The sequence below is a fragment of the Pseudopipra pipra genome, chromosome 3 (assembly GCF_036250125.1).
Source record: "Pseudopipra pipra isolate bDixPip1 chromosome 3, bDixPip1.hap1, whole genome shotgun sequence".
Classification (NCBI taxonomy): Eukaryota; Metazoa; Chordata; class Aves; order Passeriformes; family Pipridae; genus Pseudopipra; species Pseudopipra pipra.
Window position 1 is genome coordinate 34004556 of NC_087551.1, and position 16678 is coordinate 34021233.

The 16678-nt window shown below is 36.9% G+C and overlaps 1 protein-coding gene across 2 annotated transcripts in view; it reads right to left on the reverse strand.

Moving 5' to 3' along the window:
• The window catches only part of CRIM1 (cysteine rich transmembrane BMP regulator 1), a 169959-nt gene that overhangs the window by 44325 nt on the left and 108956 nt on the right, over positions 1–16678 (reverse strand). For both annotated transcript variants that reach the window (XM_064648598.1, XM_064648597.1), the window contains 2 exons: positions 7163–7345; positions 4370–4567 (listed from right to left, as the gene is read on the reverse strand). In XM_064648598.1, coding sequence (XP_064504668.1) covers positions 4370–4567; positions 7163–7345 — 381 coding nt within the window. The remainder of the gene's footprint in view (positions 1–4369; positions 4568–7162; positions 7346–16678) is intronic.

Genomic DNA, 16678 nt, shown 5'->3' on the forward strand with positions numbered 1-16678 from the left:
TAAAGTTCATTAAAAATGGAATTGCTGTTTAAACCACAGTAATATTATTTGGAAAGAAAAGAGTTGTTAGGCCAGCAGAGAAACAAGTAACTCTGTAAGTAGCAATACTAACTGCACCTGATTGCCAATGGATCTGGTTAGCTCCAACAGAACAGGAACCCAGACCAGCCATTGTGAAGAACCTCTAAGCCAAAAGAAGTGTGAGCAGATAGCAAAATTTTGCAGTCCCTTTTGACACTTGAAAAACCACTTTCTCCTCTCTACCTAGCTGTCTGTTTTCATGAACGTGTAGAAATGTGTTCTCTTTGAGACTTCCTTGTGCTGCTAGAAGCCACTAGCTCTAAAACCACGGGGAAAGCACAGAGGGCCAGTCTGATTACCTAAACCTTGGCTCTTAATGAAGACTGTCTAGAAAACAAAGAAAGAGAAAACAAACTAAATAGATAATAGACTAAACAAACAAAGGCAAATCCCAAAGGACCAGTATCATTACAGCAGCTATAGAAGCTATATAGAAGCATCCATCAGAAGTTTAAAACTAATTGTTTGTGCTGGATCCACAGAATGGGACAGGTCTGATTTTCCCAGCTCCCACCAGTGCCTGGCTTGAAAAGCTGTATCAGCTGAAGAGCTTGGGTTTGGGGACAGGTCAGTGATGAACGTCTTCCTCTCCTCACCAAACTGTCTCACTGTGCCTCTGTCTCCAGCTTCGTGCTTTTCCTGTGACCCTTCCTTTCTGCCTCTCTCCCTGAGGAAACAGTCACCTTAAAGCAGCCAGTTCCCTGCCTGATACATTGGGCTTTTATTGGTGGTCATTGCTGCATCAGATAACTGGCAAGAAGTGATATATTGTAACAAGATATCTTGCCAAAAGGGTTTTGATCACTTTGGTGTTCAGTTAAAAAAAAAAAAGAAAAAAAAGAAAAGCAGCTTTATGTTGAGCTATATATTGGTGAGCCACAGCCATCACTTGCATAAACACTGAAAGCTACATGTGATTTACCATTACTGCTTTCAGTTATGTAAGCAATTTCCTGAGCAAATCTTGTTTCACTGAGGCTGAAAATTCAACTGCCATGCCCTAAAACACATCAAAAAGACAACCTTAGTCCCAACATGCCACAGGAGGAATTTTGTTTTCCTCAACAACTTTCTGCCTTCTAAACCACATCTTCCCTCTTGTAATCCAATTCCGTTCTTTCTTGTCCGATCTTTTTCTTTGCAACAACCTTTTAGGTTGCAACAACACTGTGAGTACCAGCGGCAGAACTTCTGTATCATCAACAGAATCAATGCTCAGGAAGAAGAGTGAAAAGCTGATTTAAAAGGGGAAGGAGCACCAATCCATGCATCAGATATCAGTGATGGCAGAAATAAAACAGCATTTTAAATGGGACCAGGTTGTCATTAAAATGATATAACTTAAATTTGGGATAGTAAGATGTGTGAAGGAAGCAATGTTTTTAAGGCTTGTCTTGCCATGGCATACTTCTCCCAGTTCAGCCCTTCTATAAGGAGAAAACCAGAGAACAGAAATCTAAAGAAGCCCCTTGCCTACTGGGTTAGCAAGCAATACCTGTATTACAATGAAGGCAGACAATACTTATTTCCTATCCCATGCATTAAACTCCAAGTAGAAACACTACTAATCTCAGATTTAAGGCTTAAGATACGTGATGCTATCTGACCTTGGGGGTGGGTCAGAAGTCAATGACTAATATACAAGTCTCTGCTGCCGTCAGCTCAAACATTTATTTTTTCAAAAATAATTTTAAAATACATAGTCTTAATGCTAAACGCAGACAGACAACCTTTAACACATAGTGATTTTTTCCTAATGTTCTGGAATTTTTTTAATGCGTGCTTTCAAAGAAAAATGTTAACAGATTCAGAAAGACACACAGGTCTCAAACGTCTAGTCCAGTTAAACCTTGCTCTCATATATCTAAATATTTTTATTCAGGCTGCTGATCATAAGGCATAGCAGCCTTCAACTCATTTGATGCCCCAAAATATAACTTCAAGAAATTTATTGGTACCCTTGATGGTTCATTTCTCAGGGATTTTTTTATTTACTATTATTGCAAGATAAGTCTCAGATGCTGAATAATTTCTGACGAAGTCATCCAAAACTGCTTCTTGCAAACTCAATTTTTTTAAATCTTGGGTGCTAGCATCTGAACTCACTGATAAGTTTTAACAGTCCAGATTTTTCATCCTTGAAATAATCCCAAATCTGGATTCCTGGAATTAAATAACTTGCAGTAATGGAGCAAAATAGTCTGGTTTTAGTTATATTACTTTGCTGTAGGAGAGGGAAGGGAAGAAAGCGGAGAGGATTCAAGCATTTTCAGATATTCTCTGACCACTGGTACCCAAATACACTTAAATCTCCTCCTGGCAACAACTAAAGGTACTTCCACTAATTGTTAGTTTCACCATTTACGTAATTTCATTACCCATTGATTATTTGGCAGTATGTGTTATCAAAGAAAGACCAATTCAAATGTGATGTTTTTAAGCTTAAAATTTAGGATAGTTGCTCAAAATACCATTCAGTGTTATTGTCTTCCAGATGACACACTCAAAACCAGACAATTAAGCATATATCATACAACAGCTAACATGACAAACTAAGAAGCCAGATTATTTTTGGATAAAATATAATTAAAATGACACAAGGACCTCATTTAAATATTGATTCTATTGTGCTATTCTGTTAGTCTTCATCTATTTCTATAATAATTTCACACCACGCCCCACACCCTTAACAATTACAAAACTTTTATGGACTTAAACAGTTGCTAGCTGCATCTTGTTCTAAAACAAAATACATGTTTATTGCATAGAATTACCTAACCTAGTCCAGAGGAGGTAACTTGAGTCCTCAAAGCACTGCAGAGGCATTAGTGTGGTATGTTAAAGAAGCACCAGCTTGTTTACATTGCGACCTTCAATAATGAATGATGGAAGCCTACATTCTACCCTGTTTGCTGCCCACAGTTCTTCTTAATTAACTCAGTTCAATATATATAAGCACTTAATTCAGTTAGCTCTAATCCAGTTTCTCTAGCCTGGAACAGGAAATCAGAGACATTTGCCTATCCTTCCTTCACCGGAGGGGAAAAAAAAATCCTCTGAACATACTAACATATTGAAAATACGTCCATCAGTCCCTCTCTCTCTCTCTGTACTACCTTCCCAAGCTCGCTCAGAGATACCTACATAATGAGTGGTGACAGCAAATAACTCTGTGATATCCATCATGAGGTGATCACTGGGGATTAAAGGCACTTAACCTGCTTCTTCATAGTAAAATTAATTCAGTGCAAGTAGCAACTCCCTACAAGTCACCGGCAGTTTTTACACATTATCAGACACCTTCTTCGTACCTTGTGATGTGAATTTTGGAATTAAAGAGCACCTGTAAAAAACTCTTATGCTCCTCAAATTCATCCTAAAAAGTAAGTATCTCAGTGAACTTACTTGGATGGATACTGCAAACCAAGAAGGGCCCTGAGACGCATTCAGATACACAAAAATAATTTTCTTCTATCAGAGAGAGAACAGACAAATCTTAATGGCAGCTCACTGAGCACCCACAAGTGTCTGTGTATTGCGAAGATGGCTCTGACAACAGGTCTAGATTAAACAATTCTAAATTTAGTAACCTGGTCTTTTTCCTTATGAACTACTCCTCCATAAAATGCAATTCTAAATGTACATTTATGTATATAATTTAAAATATTTTTTTGTCTCAGTTTGCAAGTCTTCACATTTCCATCGTCAGGTTGGGCAAGCATTTTACCATATGGTTAAGTTAAATCTCAGTGATTTATACCATATGCATGTATTTCCACAAATGAATGAAAATACAATTTTAAACTTCAAAAATTAGTCTATCTCCCAGATACCACCACCTTTTATAAGTTTAATTGAAATATTTATGCCCAGTATCAAACTATAGTGTGCAAAAAGATTTTTAGTTGCAACTAAATGACACTGATGAAGAAGAAACCAGGAATAATCCAGTTAACAGTAATACCAACTGACGAACATTTCTGATCTTCTAACTTCTCCTATATTTATTAATACAATTTAAGAAAAGCTAAGAGCAACCATTGGTGAATAATGTTGATCTTAAACCATCTCTTACTATACCCTTCTGGGCCAAAAGAGTATCAGGATTGCCACATACAGGTATAGTTAAACCATGCTGATGTTTTTTGTCCTCAGTAGTTTATTCAGTCACCAGGCAATGCTGTACCAGCTACTTCAATCCTCCAAAATTTTCAAGTAAACCAAGAATTACCACGTAAGCAGCAGTCATGACAGAGGAAAGCAAAATAAGAGGAAATACCAATCTTACCTTCACACACCGGGCAGCACTCCCCGGGGACTTTAACAGGATTTAGGCAGCTCTGTCCGCAGGCCGTGGCAACACAGTGTGGATCTCCATTGATGCACTGGCAGAAGGTACAGTCGTCCTCTCGCCAGCGGTCTCCGTGAGCTTGGATCTGACCATTGGCATAGCAGCCAGCAGGGTTATTTACTGGATAAAGTGGGTCTGAAATGAGAGGAATTGTAAGAGAACGAGGCTTAATGTTTCGATTTTCTGATTTTGTTTTTCAGAACAAAATGGATCTTAGATCTATTGATTTCTTTTTTGTTCCAGCTTCCTGAAGGAAACTGAAAACATCTAAATGAACCATTGGAATGACTCGTGTCAGCACTATATCACTACTTTATACAATGAGCAAAGATGAGACCTCTGGCACATTTCTTGCTAGAGCAAGAAGATTGCCTTAAGCTACATCTCATCACAGGTTTGGAGATATACTAGTTTTTCTGAACAGACGATCTGGCTCAGTTTTCAATTTCATTTCAGTTGAAGTTTTTTCCCCTGAAAGGCCACAAGACCCACTTATGTACTAGAAATCAAATGAAGATTTTGGTATTAAATAACATAATTTTATGGAACATACTTTACGTTACATTTCTCATCAAGTTTCACATAAATAAATAATGCAACCCTGTATATGGAAACCCATGACTTGAAGTAAAAGCAGCTTTTACTCTTCAGAAATAGTATTACTCCAGAAACTTGATAAGTTACGCTAATATTAATAGTAAAAAGAATATATACATTATGTGAATATACACAATTTATCATGGTGGCTAATAAAAATAAAACTGTCAGGCTCAAAAATTAAGTATCTGAGAATGTACAGTAAGTAGGTCAAATTTGCAAAGCAAGCAATAATAAAAATTACATATAAAAGCAAATCCAATATAATAAAAGCAATAGATAAAACTGAAAACATTTTTTAGTGGACATCAAATAAGCACAAGTGATTTACCTATAAGTTAATTTTTCAAGAGTGTTAAGTTTAAAGGACTTGGGAGAAATAAGACATTCTATCTAAAGGAAGTTTCATCACTCCTCTCTGGAAGGAAGGCAATGCATTTTGAGTGTAGGAAAAACACGTAGCAGTGCTAAGTAACTGTTGTCTTATTATAAGCCACTTTATGACATTGAATATTTGGATTGAAACTGCTCACAACTTCTACCCTATCCTGAACTGTAGTGATATTCACAATTCCAGTAAAATGGGTTAAACCAAGAATCATATGTTTGTGAAAATAAGGCACTTAAAAATTAAAATGTTTCCTAAGCTCTTAACTTTGCACCTTTCATGTTTTAGGATTACCTTACATCCATAAATAACTATTCTGACTTAGCCAAAAATCAAATCATAAACAAACAAATGAAGTGAATTTTATCCTTCAACTTATATACAGGATTGTGATTGACAGAGGAATAGAGAGAAAGCACAGAAAAGCCATATAAGACTTGTGCTATTTGCAATAGTCTTCTATGTGACTCAAACCACAAAGTTCCTGGTATCCTTAAAAGGTCAGTCGAGTTTAAAGCTATAAATTGAGTCCAGCAAATTACATATCCTAATGCTGATATATCCTACAGGACTTTGAGAAAGAATTCCTCCAGGAGTTAAGGCAAGAAGGGCTTATGCCTGTACTACACAACTCAAATCAACTCTACCATTACTGTTTTAGAATTCCTACAGAAAAAAAGAAAGCTTTATATTCTTTATATTTCTATCATCAAGTAACATTAGTAGGAAACAATGAATCACCTTGAAAATCAGTCATGAAATAATCCACTGAAGAAAAGCAGGTAGAAAAGAATGCCACCTCTTCAACAACTAGAAAAGCATGAATGGGTGGGCTGTTAGGTATTTATTCTGTCTATCTAGAAGACTTACCTTGTCAATTTAGGTGTCAACATTACCCAGGTTATTAAGAAAGCGATCAGAGCTTTCTTTTTTAATTATTAGATTTCTCTTATCTGAGGAGGAGATTTGAGATTTCCAGCTGATTTCACTTATTGAGAATCTATCCCTAAATGCACATTTAAACAAAGGGAGTAGGAGTGCTTCACAGGCCTTTTGACTATGCAGTGGCCAAAGCCTGATCCCCCCTGGGGCATGATCCAGGTGTAGAGTGCTAGTCTGTGCCAGTTTGCTGGAATCTTGGTTGTGTTCTGGCAGAAGGTGCTTCCAATATTTTCTAGTATAAGCAAGAGGGTCAACGTGAAATTTCATAGACAGACCTTTTTAGGAGGACTGCAGGCCTAGCAAGCAGAGGAGGAGGTTCTCAGCAGAGCAAAGGAGGTGTATATATACAATTGTAGAGCAGAGAAGGTGTATGCATTGCTCTAGTTGAACACGAAAAGAAGCAGGTTGCAAAGCAATGGAACTGTGTCTTAGGGCCACAACTGCTGCTATGGAGATGCCTGTCTAAATGTCCAGTGCAGAAGTTAGAAACAGCTTTTTATATCCTCTGTGAAGAAGGCCCCCGCAGAATCCCTGCACACTTGATCATATTTAAGGAGGTTTGATGCAGAAGGGAAAGCCAAACAGCTCTGTATAGAAAAGGCAGAGCGTCAATGTCAGAGAAGCGCTGCGAAGAACAAAACAGCACACTCAGGCACAGCACAAACGTAGAAATAAATTGAATTAAGGAGGAATCTACAAGCCTCAGAAGAACAAAAGCCTTTGTTTGCTCATTTCCGCTGAACAGGCAAATAAAAAAAAAAGCAGCAGAATTAAATGCAAACAGCATTAAAAAGATACTGTACCTTCACACACTGGGCAGCACTCCCCTTCCGGCACATAGTACCTGTCGCAGTGTAGCTCACCACACTGGGCAGAGAAGCAAATAGAGACTCCGCCTTGGCATCGACAAAATCGACAAGCATCCATCCGAAACATGTCTCCATCATAATATTCCATGCTGTTAAATATGCAAGTTGGCTTCACTTCTGAAAGAAAGAAAAAAGTATTTTACATATATTGTTAAATGGGAAATAGTTAAGCTCATGTTGCTACTGACAAGAACAGATATAAAAGAGACAGTTGATTTTTCTTTCATTTTTTAAACTTAACTACAATCTTATTTTATTTTATTTTTAGGAACATGGTATATTTTATTGTGTTTCAACAACGGAATAAAATAAAATGCTATTGAAAATTACTTTCAGAGCAATTATCTACAATTAAAAGTCTCAATTTTAAAAAAATCCTGAAGGAAGGTTACAGCACTGGTATTTCTTCACAGGTGTTAAATATTTCTCATTCTGGATGAGCCTGAAGCTACTTCAAAATTCAGCACATGAAACAATAGATTTTTCTGTTTTAAGAAGACAGTTTCTGATGTGTCTTAAGTGTAATCTTCCTTTCTGCAGGACTTGGTACTCAGGTGGATAAATTGCACTAAAGCTGTCCAATCAATAGGTTAAAAACTCCAACAAACATTTTGTGACTGCATGATCTGTTATGAAGAACTGAACACTTCAAACAATCTAGAGCTGTAATAGTCAGCTCACAGTTATACTTCTGAATTGTAATAATATTTATGTGATCACTTTAGTGTTTCAAAAACATAAGACAGCTATTTCTTGTGTGCTTCTATCTACAGCAGAGCCTTGACATATAATTAAATCCCAACTTTGTTAGAAACTAAGGGCCTCTAAAAATTCTGAAGTATTTTGCGAAGGACATTGTCTATTTACTTGGTTAACATTAAAAAAAATGAAAGGGGAAAAAAAAGATGCTCCCTAAACCAATGAAACAGTTTGCAGATTTAATCAACTTTTTTTCATGATTATTATTTTTTTATACTGAAGAGGTTTGGTTCTGGATTATGAAGCAGATCATCATGAATATATCATAAGGTCTTGTAAGGGCTTTTGACCTTGCAGTTACCCAATACATATGAACTTCCCCCCACCTCCACCACCTATTGCCAGCAAACTGCACTCTGTTCAACCAGCTCAACTGATTCCCCCCACACACAATGTTGTGTAGCTCCACGGCCCAGGGCTGAATCATTGTGACTCAAGACACTGCAGAAAAAATACTCTGAATTTATGTTCAACTATAAGACTCCACATTAGTCATTAAGGAAATCATGACTTCACAGTATCATCATTATATTATTCAATGACTTAAGCCTCCTCCCTCTTTCCCACTTCAGAATAAGCTTTTTGGCCTCCTATGACACTAGCCCAAGATACCTGAAAACAGCCACCTGAAGTAAAGCACTGTCTAGTTAACCAGCATATTTTTTTCAGAAGCTATGATTTGATATGATCATAAAGCATTAGAGTTGAAACTTGGAAGTATCTTGAGCAATGTTTGATTTTTATATGTCTGTTTGTCTTCAAGGCATAATGTAGAAAGCAGCATAAAAAATAAGAGTAAGAAGAGGAAATACCACTGTGTCCGGGAAAACATCTATGACCTCATTAGAAAGCAATTCGCATAAACAAACACTTGAGAAATATTTCAAGTTTATGTAGCTCAAGCTGTTAGTTTAAAAACCTTCTCAAAAAGGAAAAAGTGCCAACACAACTCAAAAGGCCTTTAATCCATTTGCTTCTAGCTTCAATGTTTTGATTGCAGCTTTCCAGATTTTTATTGTTTCCCTCCACCCCGAACAGTAGATATGAATTCATGCCTTGTTAGAAGTAGAAACATCATCTTCAATGAATTATCATTCATTTTTAAATATCCAAACAAGACTAAGCAAGTAACTGCAAATCCTGAACGGAAACAGTATGTTTTAGTCCTACAATGAAAACCACCATAGAATTTCACTATTTTTACCATCCAGGTTTATGGTAGCTTATACATTTATACTGAACTATAAACCTAAGCTTATATGTCCAGCTATGAGACAAGGATTTCTTTGGTTAGAACTAAAGTAATATATAAGTATATATGAGACTCCAGTCTTGAAACTGAATCAAGCCAGAACAAGCACTAAACAAAAATCTCTAGCTTTAGATACTCCAAGTGGAAGCCTAATGAAAGAGTGAGCAGCACACAGTGAAATTATAATGATGCATTTCTTCCACCACAGTATGCTGAAAGATTCTCTCAGTACCCTGTTTTTTTTTAAAGTGCCAATTTTAATGCCTTATTGATCTGTGTATGACAGTCACAAAGGAATGAAAGAACATAAAGCTAACATTAAATAAATGCATCTTTTCCTAGAGGCCAGTAACCATGAATTCATTGTTTTGCTAATAAGGAGAAAACTACACGTAGGATTCTTCAAGCTTCACTGCATCACAAAGTAATTCAAATTGACCAAACTTCATAGCACAAAACAGTTAAACATATCTGAGACTCCAAATCCTGTTTCTAATGCAGACTACTACAACAAAGCAGTGGGCATGAGACACAGACTATGGATTCGTGAACATAAATTCAGTGTCTGCTAGCTCTCAGATAAGCCAGTAATACAAGATCGATCCAGCCTTTTTTTATTGGGACTGAGAGCCCTAAATGTAAGGGTTGCAGTAAACCCCATAGTCTCACACTATGATTACTTCTCAAGACCTCTATCACCAATCTGAATGGCAAATGGACACAATCTGTTTTATCAAATTAGTTTTCTAAGGTATTTTAACTTCTACATTTAAATCAAATGAAATACAGTTCTATTGGCTAAACTAGTCCAAAACAAAAAACTTCTGTTATTGAGTTTTTTTAGTTTTCTCATACTTACGATTTTCTTTGATTAGAGTAATGGAATAGTCTAGAAATACATTCAAGTTTGGGAAGCCACTCTTTGCAAGGCAACAATTTGCATGTGGTTACACATAAGATGCTTCAGGCATCAGCCTGTAGGCAAGTATGCGCATTTTCTTTTGTAATATCAGAAATTCCAGCTCTCCTGAAGCAGCAGCAAGATTCAAAACAATTTTCTGTTGTTTAAACGATTAAAAGGTTCATGATTCTAGCACTTCAGATGTTTCTTTAGCAAAGACAAGTATTTCTATCAGAGCCTTGGAAGGAACTAGGGCAACTGCTGTGAACTTTCTATTAAATGAAAGGGGAGGAAACTGATAAACTTGAATCCTGTGTCCATATAAACAAAACACAGAGAAGCTTTCCATTTTTAAAAAAGCTGTGTTGATAGTTTAAAAAAGGAAAAGATATGTTTCACTGGAATTGGCTCATAACAATGTTATAGGACACCACACTGTATGCTGTTGCTTTCTTGCAAGCATATAAAAACAAGCTAGATAGAAAAAAACTATTTGGGTTCTTACTCTTCAGGTTGAACTGGCTACTGCCCTATTAACAAGATTACAGGACCGTTCTGAAAGTCCTTTGGTCCTGCATCTTCTAAAAAGATCATCCAGAAACAGAGAAATCAGAAATAAACAAACCCATAACTATTATTTGTAAATCAATGCAATTATTTATGCATACATTCATACATACTTACACAGTTTAAAGGAATGAATTACTATTTTGTGGCACCCGCAGTCCGTAAAAGCTGTTAAAAGATACTTGGGATGCTGAGGAAACCCAGATTCAGCTCTACCTGATACACCCAATTTTCTTTAAAATCACCAGTAATGGAGAAACTGCAGTCTACCTATTAAACAATTCCACAGTTTTAACTACTGTAACTATGCAAAAATCACAGAAGGGGTAATTAAGGTTAGACAGAAACAGCAAACAAACAGAAAGGAAGTTTCCCAAGTTTCATTACATTTCCCATCTTCAAGGTCTCATGTTCTACTGGTTTTTTCTATCCTCCAATGTGCAAATTTCTTGCTAAGAGGACTCATCCTTAAGACACCTCAGGGTGTCCCTGCCTTCATCCTCTCTTACACATAAAATGCACGCAATTTAATTTTTCTTCATCAGGTCATGCTTTTGAGTTTCTGTGGCTTTCCTCAAGGCTATCCTGTGGCACTATCCCCCTTTTGTCTCTACTCCTTCTGGAAACTAAGCGTTGCTACTTTTTAACATCCTTCAGTAGGTTACAGTCCTACCACAGGAAAACACCACAACAGCCAAAGGAGGAGCTGGGGCCACAAAGGGTGGTGGCTGTGCTCCAAAACCCCCAAACAGTGACAGATTTTCTTGATGAAATTGCCAAACAATTCTTGGAAGCAAGGCATATTCTTCATAACAGAGGAATGTGTTTAAATCCCAGTGGTCTCTGTCAGTCCATCACAAGAGAAAATAAATGTTGCAATCAGTTTAGCCCTAGGCACATGAACAGGGCACAGGCATCTGAAACAGTCTCAGTACCACTGTAAGGTACTGGCATAGGCCATCATTCATTGCCAGTACATCTGTGATCGGCCTCTAATGCACAAGAAAAGTTAAAAATTGCAGGGGAAAAAAAATCTCCAAAGCTGTAACACAAGGTTGTGGTTTGGTGTTATAACTGGTCTAACCATTTCTCCCATGCTTTGAGAAAAATACTGAATTCTAACCTTGTCGCCAAAGAGTTGGTAACTTTGCCCAAGTTTAAGCACCTAGAAATATCTGAGCCAGAACATTACTGAAGATATTAGCTTACCAAGACAATTCACTTTGGCAAAAAACATTACTACTTCATCAAAGTAAATACTAGAAGTTTTTACTTTATTTTTTTCTTTATAACTTTTACAACCAAACAGAACTGTACCATGTGACATCTAATATTCTTTGTATATGACATATCATCAGTTCACAGAATCTATTTAGCATCTTGGTTTTCATTATCCGGTATGAACAAAAGGAGTTAGATTTTGTCCTTTTTTATTTAAAAAAATAACTTTGTTATTTAAAACTCAGTCTCTACTTCCCATTGAGCAACCCTCCCACTCATAGTGAACCCCTGTGGAGCTTTGAGTTTGGTTTCACATCCAGCTGTGGTCCTGACAATTGCTACCCCTTGTGATATATTTATTTACATTGTATTTATTTATATGCATCTACAGACTGAATACTTTTTATCAGGAGGTTTGGATTGACTGGTTTTCAGTTTTCAACATTTTCCTTTTGCCTCCTGTTTTAAAAGTAACTGGTAACGATTTGCACTGTTTCACATACTGTTCCCAATTTGACTACAGCGAGTATAACACAGATTCAGAGGATCTGTAACATCTGACTTGGTCTGGCAGACTGACCTGCCTTTTCACTATACTAGACCAAATTCTCATACTACTGTGACTGGTGTTTAGCCATAATTTTCAAATACCTTTCAAATTTTCTGACTGAATTAAAAACAATAAACCCCAAAACCAAAATCTCAGCCCACGTAGAGGTAAATCCCTCTATCTCTTTGGTATCAGATTATCTTCCTTTAATATTAATCTGCCTTTTATTATGTACAAAACAATTTGTAATCTTTTGTTCCTCACAAGCTGCATTTTGCATCTTACTTTTTAAGCAGCTGTCTATTTAAAGTCTACCACAAAAATCTGTGGGTTTGGATAGCCAAAGAGAAGTATGCAGTACTGTTTAATCAGTATTAGGACTATGTTCAGCTCTCTGCTCTCAGTCAGAGTCTCTTAATCATGGTCAAATCCTTTTTTCTTAAGAGCACACGTAAAATTTTAAGTTTAATGAAAGTGCAATATAAAGACTGTCAGGATTAATGCAGTAAACAACGGGAACTCTGTGGTAATTGGATGGTGTCTGTGAGGTGATTCATTTGGACTCCATTCTTCCTTCTTCAGTGAATTCCTTGCTGACTCTACATTTCCCATCAAATCCCTTCAGTATTCTTTGATGTTCCCTTTAGAAACAGGCCATTCTTATTTTCTTTTAGATTAATAATGGATCTGCAATTGTTGTGAGGAGTAAGTGCACCAACAGGTGACAAAAAGTGTGATTAAAGAGGGTTTTTAATCTCTCCTCCAGAGCAATACCCTGTATAGAGATGCAAGTGTGAAAAAAGCCGTAGGGCACAGAGAAAAGAGAAATGCCTCCTTTATGTCAGTGTCAGTTTATCTTCTCAAATGAGGGAAAAAAAGTATCACAAGTTATAAAATGCGTATTATGTGTTATGTCAAGTGAATGATCTTACTGACGCAGGAGATCACTTCTGTACTACCATGTGATCATAGTACAGCCTGAAACAGCAGTATAGAAAGGGTCAAAGTCCTGGGGAAAGGTGTGATCCATTCTTCCCAGGATCAATGCCAGGTATTTTCATGCATGCATCAGGTAGTCTTCATTTTCAGTGGATAGGGCAACAAAAGTCCACACCTTATCCTCTAGGGAAAAGGGATTTGAAGGGGGGCTCCACAGCCACTCTTAGCACAGCTGGACTCTAAAATCACAGCTCACAAATGGCTATGGCAGAAAGCAGACTGGTCCCCTTGACCTTGAACATTGATGAGGACCAGTTGCACACACATATTTCACAAAGCGCTCAACAACCCTTTTAAAGTAGCAGTTGTTTTTAAGGAAACTTATTAAGAAGTGAAAGCCCTGATTGACAGAAGGCAGCAGCTCCAGGACACTTGGTAATTGCTCTCTCACATTTCTAAGGCAGAGCTCACAGTCAGCATGTGCTTTACTGCAACTTACATTGAAGAGACTCAGGCATCAATACCTAATTAGAGAACAGGCAAGTTTGGATACTCTCTTGTTTCCAAACAGTTGTACTCTTACTGCACATGCAACTTTCAATCTCTTTAGATTCACTTGCTGATGCTCATAATTTAGTGTTGAATCATTTTTTTTCTTTACAAGCTGCCCCCCAAGGAAAAGCAGCATACCAGGATTAGAAGATAAAAGTCCTGGTGAGCAATATATTTTGGGTGGATCAGAAGAATCCTTGAATTAGCTTCTGTTGTGTAAGACTGCATCTTGGGAATCTCTCATTCAATTTTCCCCAAATACATATTATATACTATCTAGTATTCTCTAAATGGAAAGTAGTTTTCAGGCAAATGCAAGTGGGGAAACTTCATGGCAATCAGAATAACCTGCCTTTAAACAAAGCAATATTCACTCTCACTTGCCCCCAAACGTGTGCTCTGCTACAAGGCCCTAGAACCACAGAGCAGGAAAACTCTCATTTTTCAGTTTCATATATTAAGATGAAATTATTTGCTATAAATTTCCCATGTTGCTTTATTTCCTCTATATCTACTTCACACTTCTCAAAAATGAGCACATTTGACTATGTGTGCAGCTCTTCCCTAAAACTTCACTGCTGAACACCACTATGCTGATCTCTGATTCCCATATGCAAAAAGCAGTGATGTATATAGTTAGCTATACCTCTAGTTACACTATTTTATGGCAGCCAGAGATTTAAATTTAGCAATTCATGCTTCTGTCTCCTTCAGGCTAAAATTCTGTTGCACGCACGAACTGTGGCTTGCTCCGAGGGTCATCGAGAATGTAAGATTAGGAGAAACAGCCAGCCAGCTATCTTCTAAGCACAGATGAATGACAAAATCATATCACTATTGCATTTTAAACCAGTGTTTGCTAACAATTCCAGAGAGTTGTAAGGTTTAATTTACAAATTAAAGAGTAAACATGTTTCTTCTGACAAGGAGAAAGAAGCACAAACAAACAATAATGCTGTAGGCATCATTGTTGTCTGAGCTATCATTTTGACATCCAAAGACCAGGCAGGGTATGCTCTGGGATGGCTCAAACACTCATCCTAGATAAATCATGACAAGGAACTTTACTGTCTCAAAAGGAAACTTTGGCTTGATTCCTATTACCATTTAACAACATAGAATGATTTTACTTACAAAAATGCTTCCCTTCAAAATGAAGGAATCAATGTATGCCTTAAAATTGGCTTTAAAATTGACTGACCTTTGGGACAAGAACCCCATTCTAATGACAGTAAGACCTGTGCATTAATTGTAATAATGAAATCTTTTAAACGCAGCAGTGCTTTTAAAAGCATAAATTTATGTTAGTTAGTATAACAGTTTTATGTAAAATATTCTGATATCTGCATACATTCATGATGATTAAAATGTCACACAGAACTATTAGGAGCATCAGACCTCTGTAGTGTAGTTTTTTCCTGTAACCAATAAGAAAGTTGTTCTTAGCACTTTCTAAATAATTTTTTGGATTAAAAAAGTCCAAAAAGAAGGTCAACCCATGCAAAGATTGAACAGCCACAGACAGTAGGTCTTAACAACGAGCCCCAACTAAATCAAAATATCAGGACCACCAAGCAGGAATAATCAATATTTTGGTGGTTAATTATGTCTATATAATTATAGAATAAACCATGAGAAACAGCAGATTACACATGATGAGAAGCATAAGGACACACGTAACATAAATCTGAAGCAGAAAAATAATGATTAATGTATTGACTTACTGCTGTTATTTATAATCAAACAGGAACAATAACTCCACAATCTACAAAAAGAGTAATTACTGCAGAAGTTTCTCTCACTACAGATTAATATGCGTTTCTAAGACAGACTAACCAAATGCTAGTTTGAGACAGTGTATATCAGTAACAAAGATAATCACAGAAAAACTACAGATGTATCGTGGAGCTTCTATATCAGTTTTATATTAAATCCAGGAAAAACATTCATGAAATAACTGATCTGTCCCAAAATTGTTGACAAACAATAAAGAGAACATACTGCAGAGTCTCTACATGACACATAGTTTGCTGCCATTAACTGTCCTCTCAACACTGGCCACTGCTGTTCTACAAGAGGAGAGCTCTTCCTATGCAGTAAAGCCAGCCTCCCCACACTCTGAATGTGCAGCTCTGCATCTATCACATTAGCACGTCCTTGCAATAAATATTGCAGAAGTCTGGCCTGCTTTAACATTCATTATTAGGGTTACCTAAATATACAAACTGGAGTTTTTTCAGTCTACATACACTTATTCGTAACAGATGCCTTTATTTTAAGGTAAAGATGATTACTAACCTTCCTGACTGCTCCCTCCAGCACCAAAAGAATCACTTAATTCTAACATCCGATAGGTGATATAATTGCAGAAAAACTATACTAATGTGAGTGTGGACATGTCCTTTTTATTCCGTCCTCTTGCCTTTTTCAAGAGGTTTTCAAACACAGAAGTAACTATTTGAACTTGCTGGGAATGCTGATTACACAACTTCCCCACTTACCATCTATAAACCCATTAACTTGCATCTGATTAAAACACATTCTTTAAAAGGCATCTAATCCTAAATGGAAAGGATGAAGATAAGGCATTCAGCATCTTCGTGGCAGTTTGTGCCAACAGCCATCCCCCACTGCTCAGAACAGCATGTCCTAGATCTTACAGATTCAACTCTTTTTACTTTGATGGAAATTTTTTTTAATGAAGTGAAG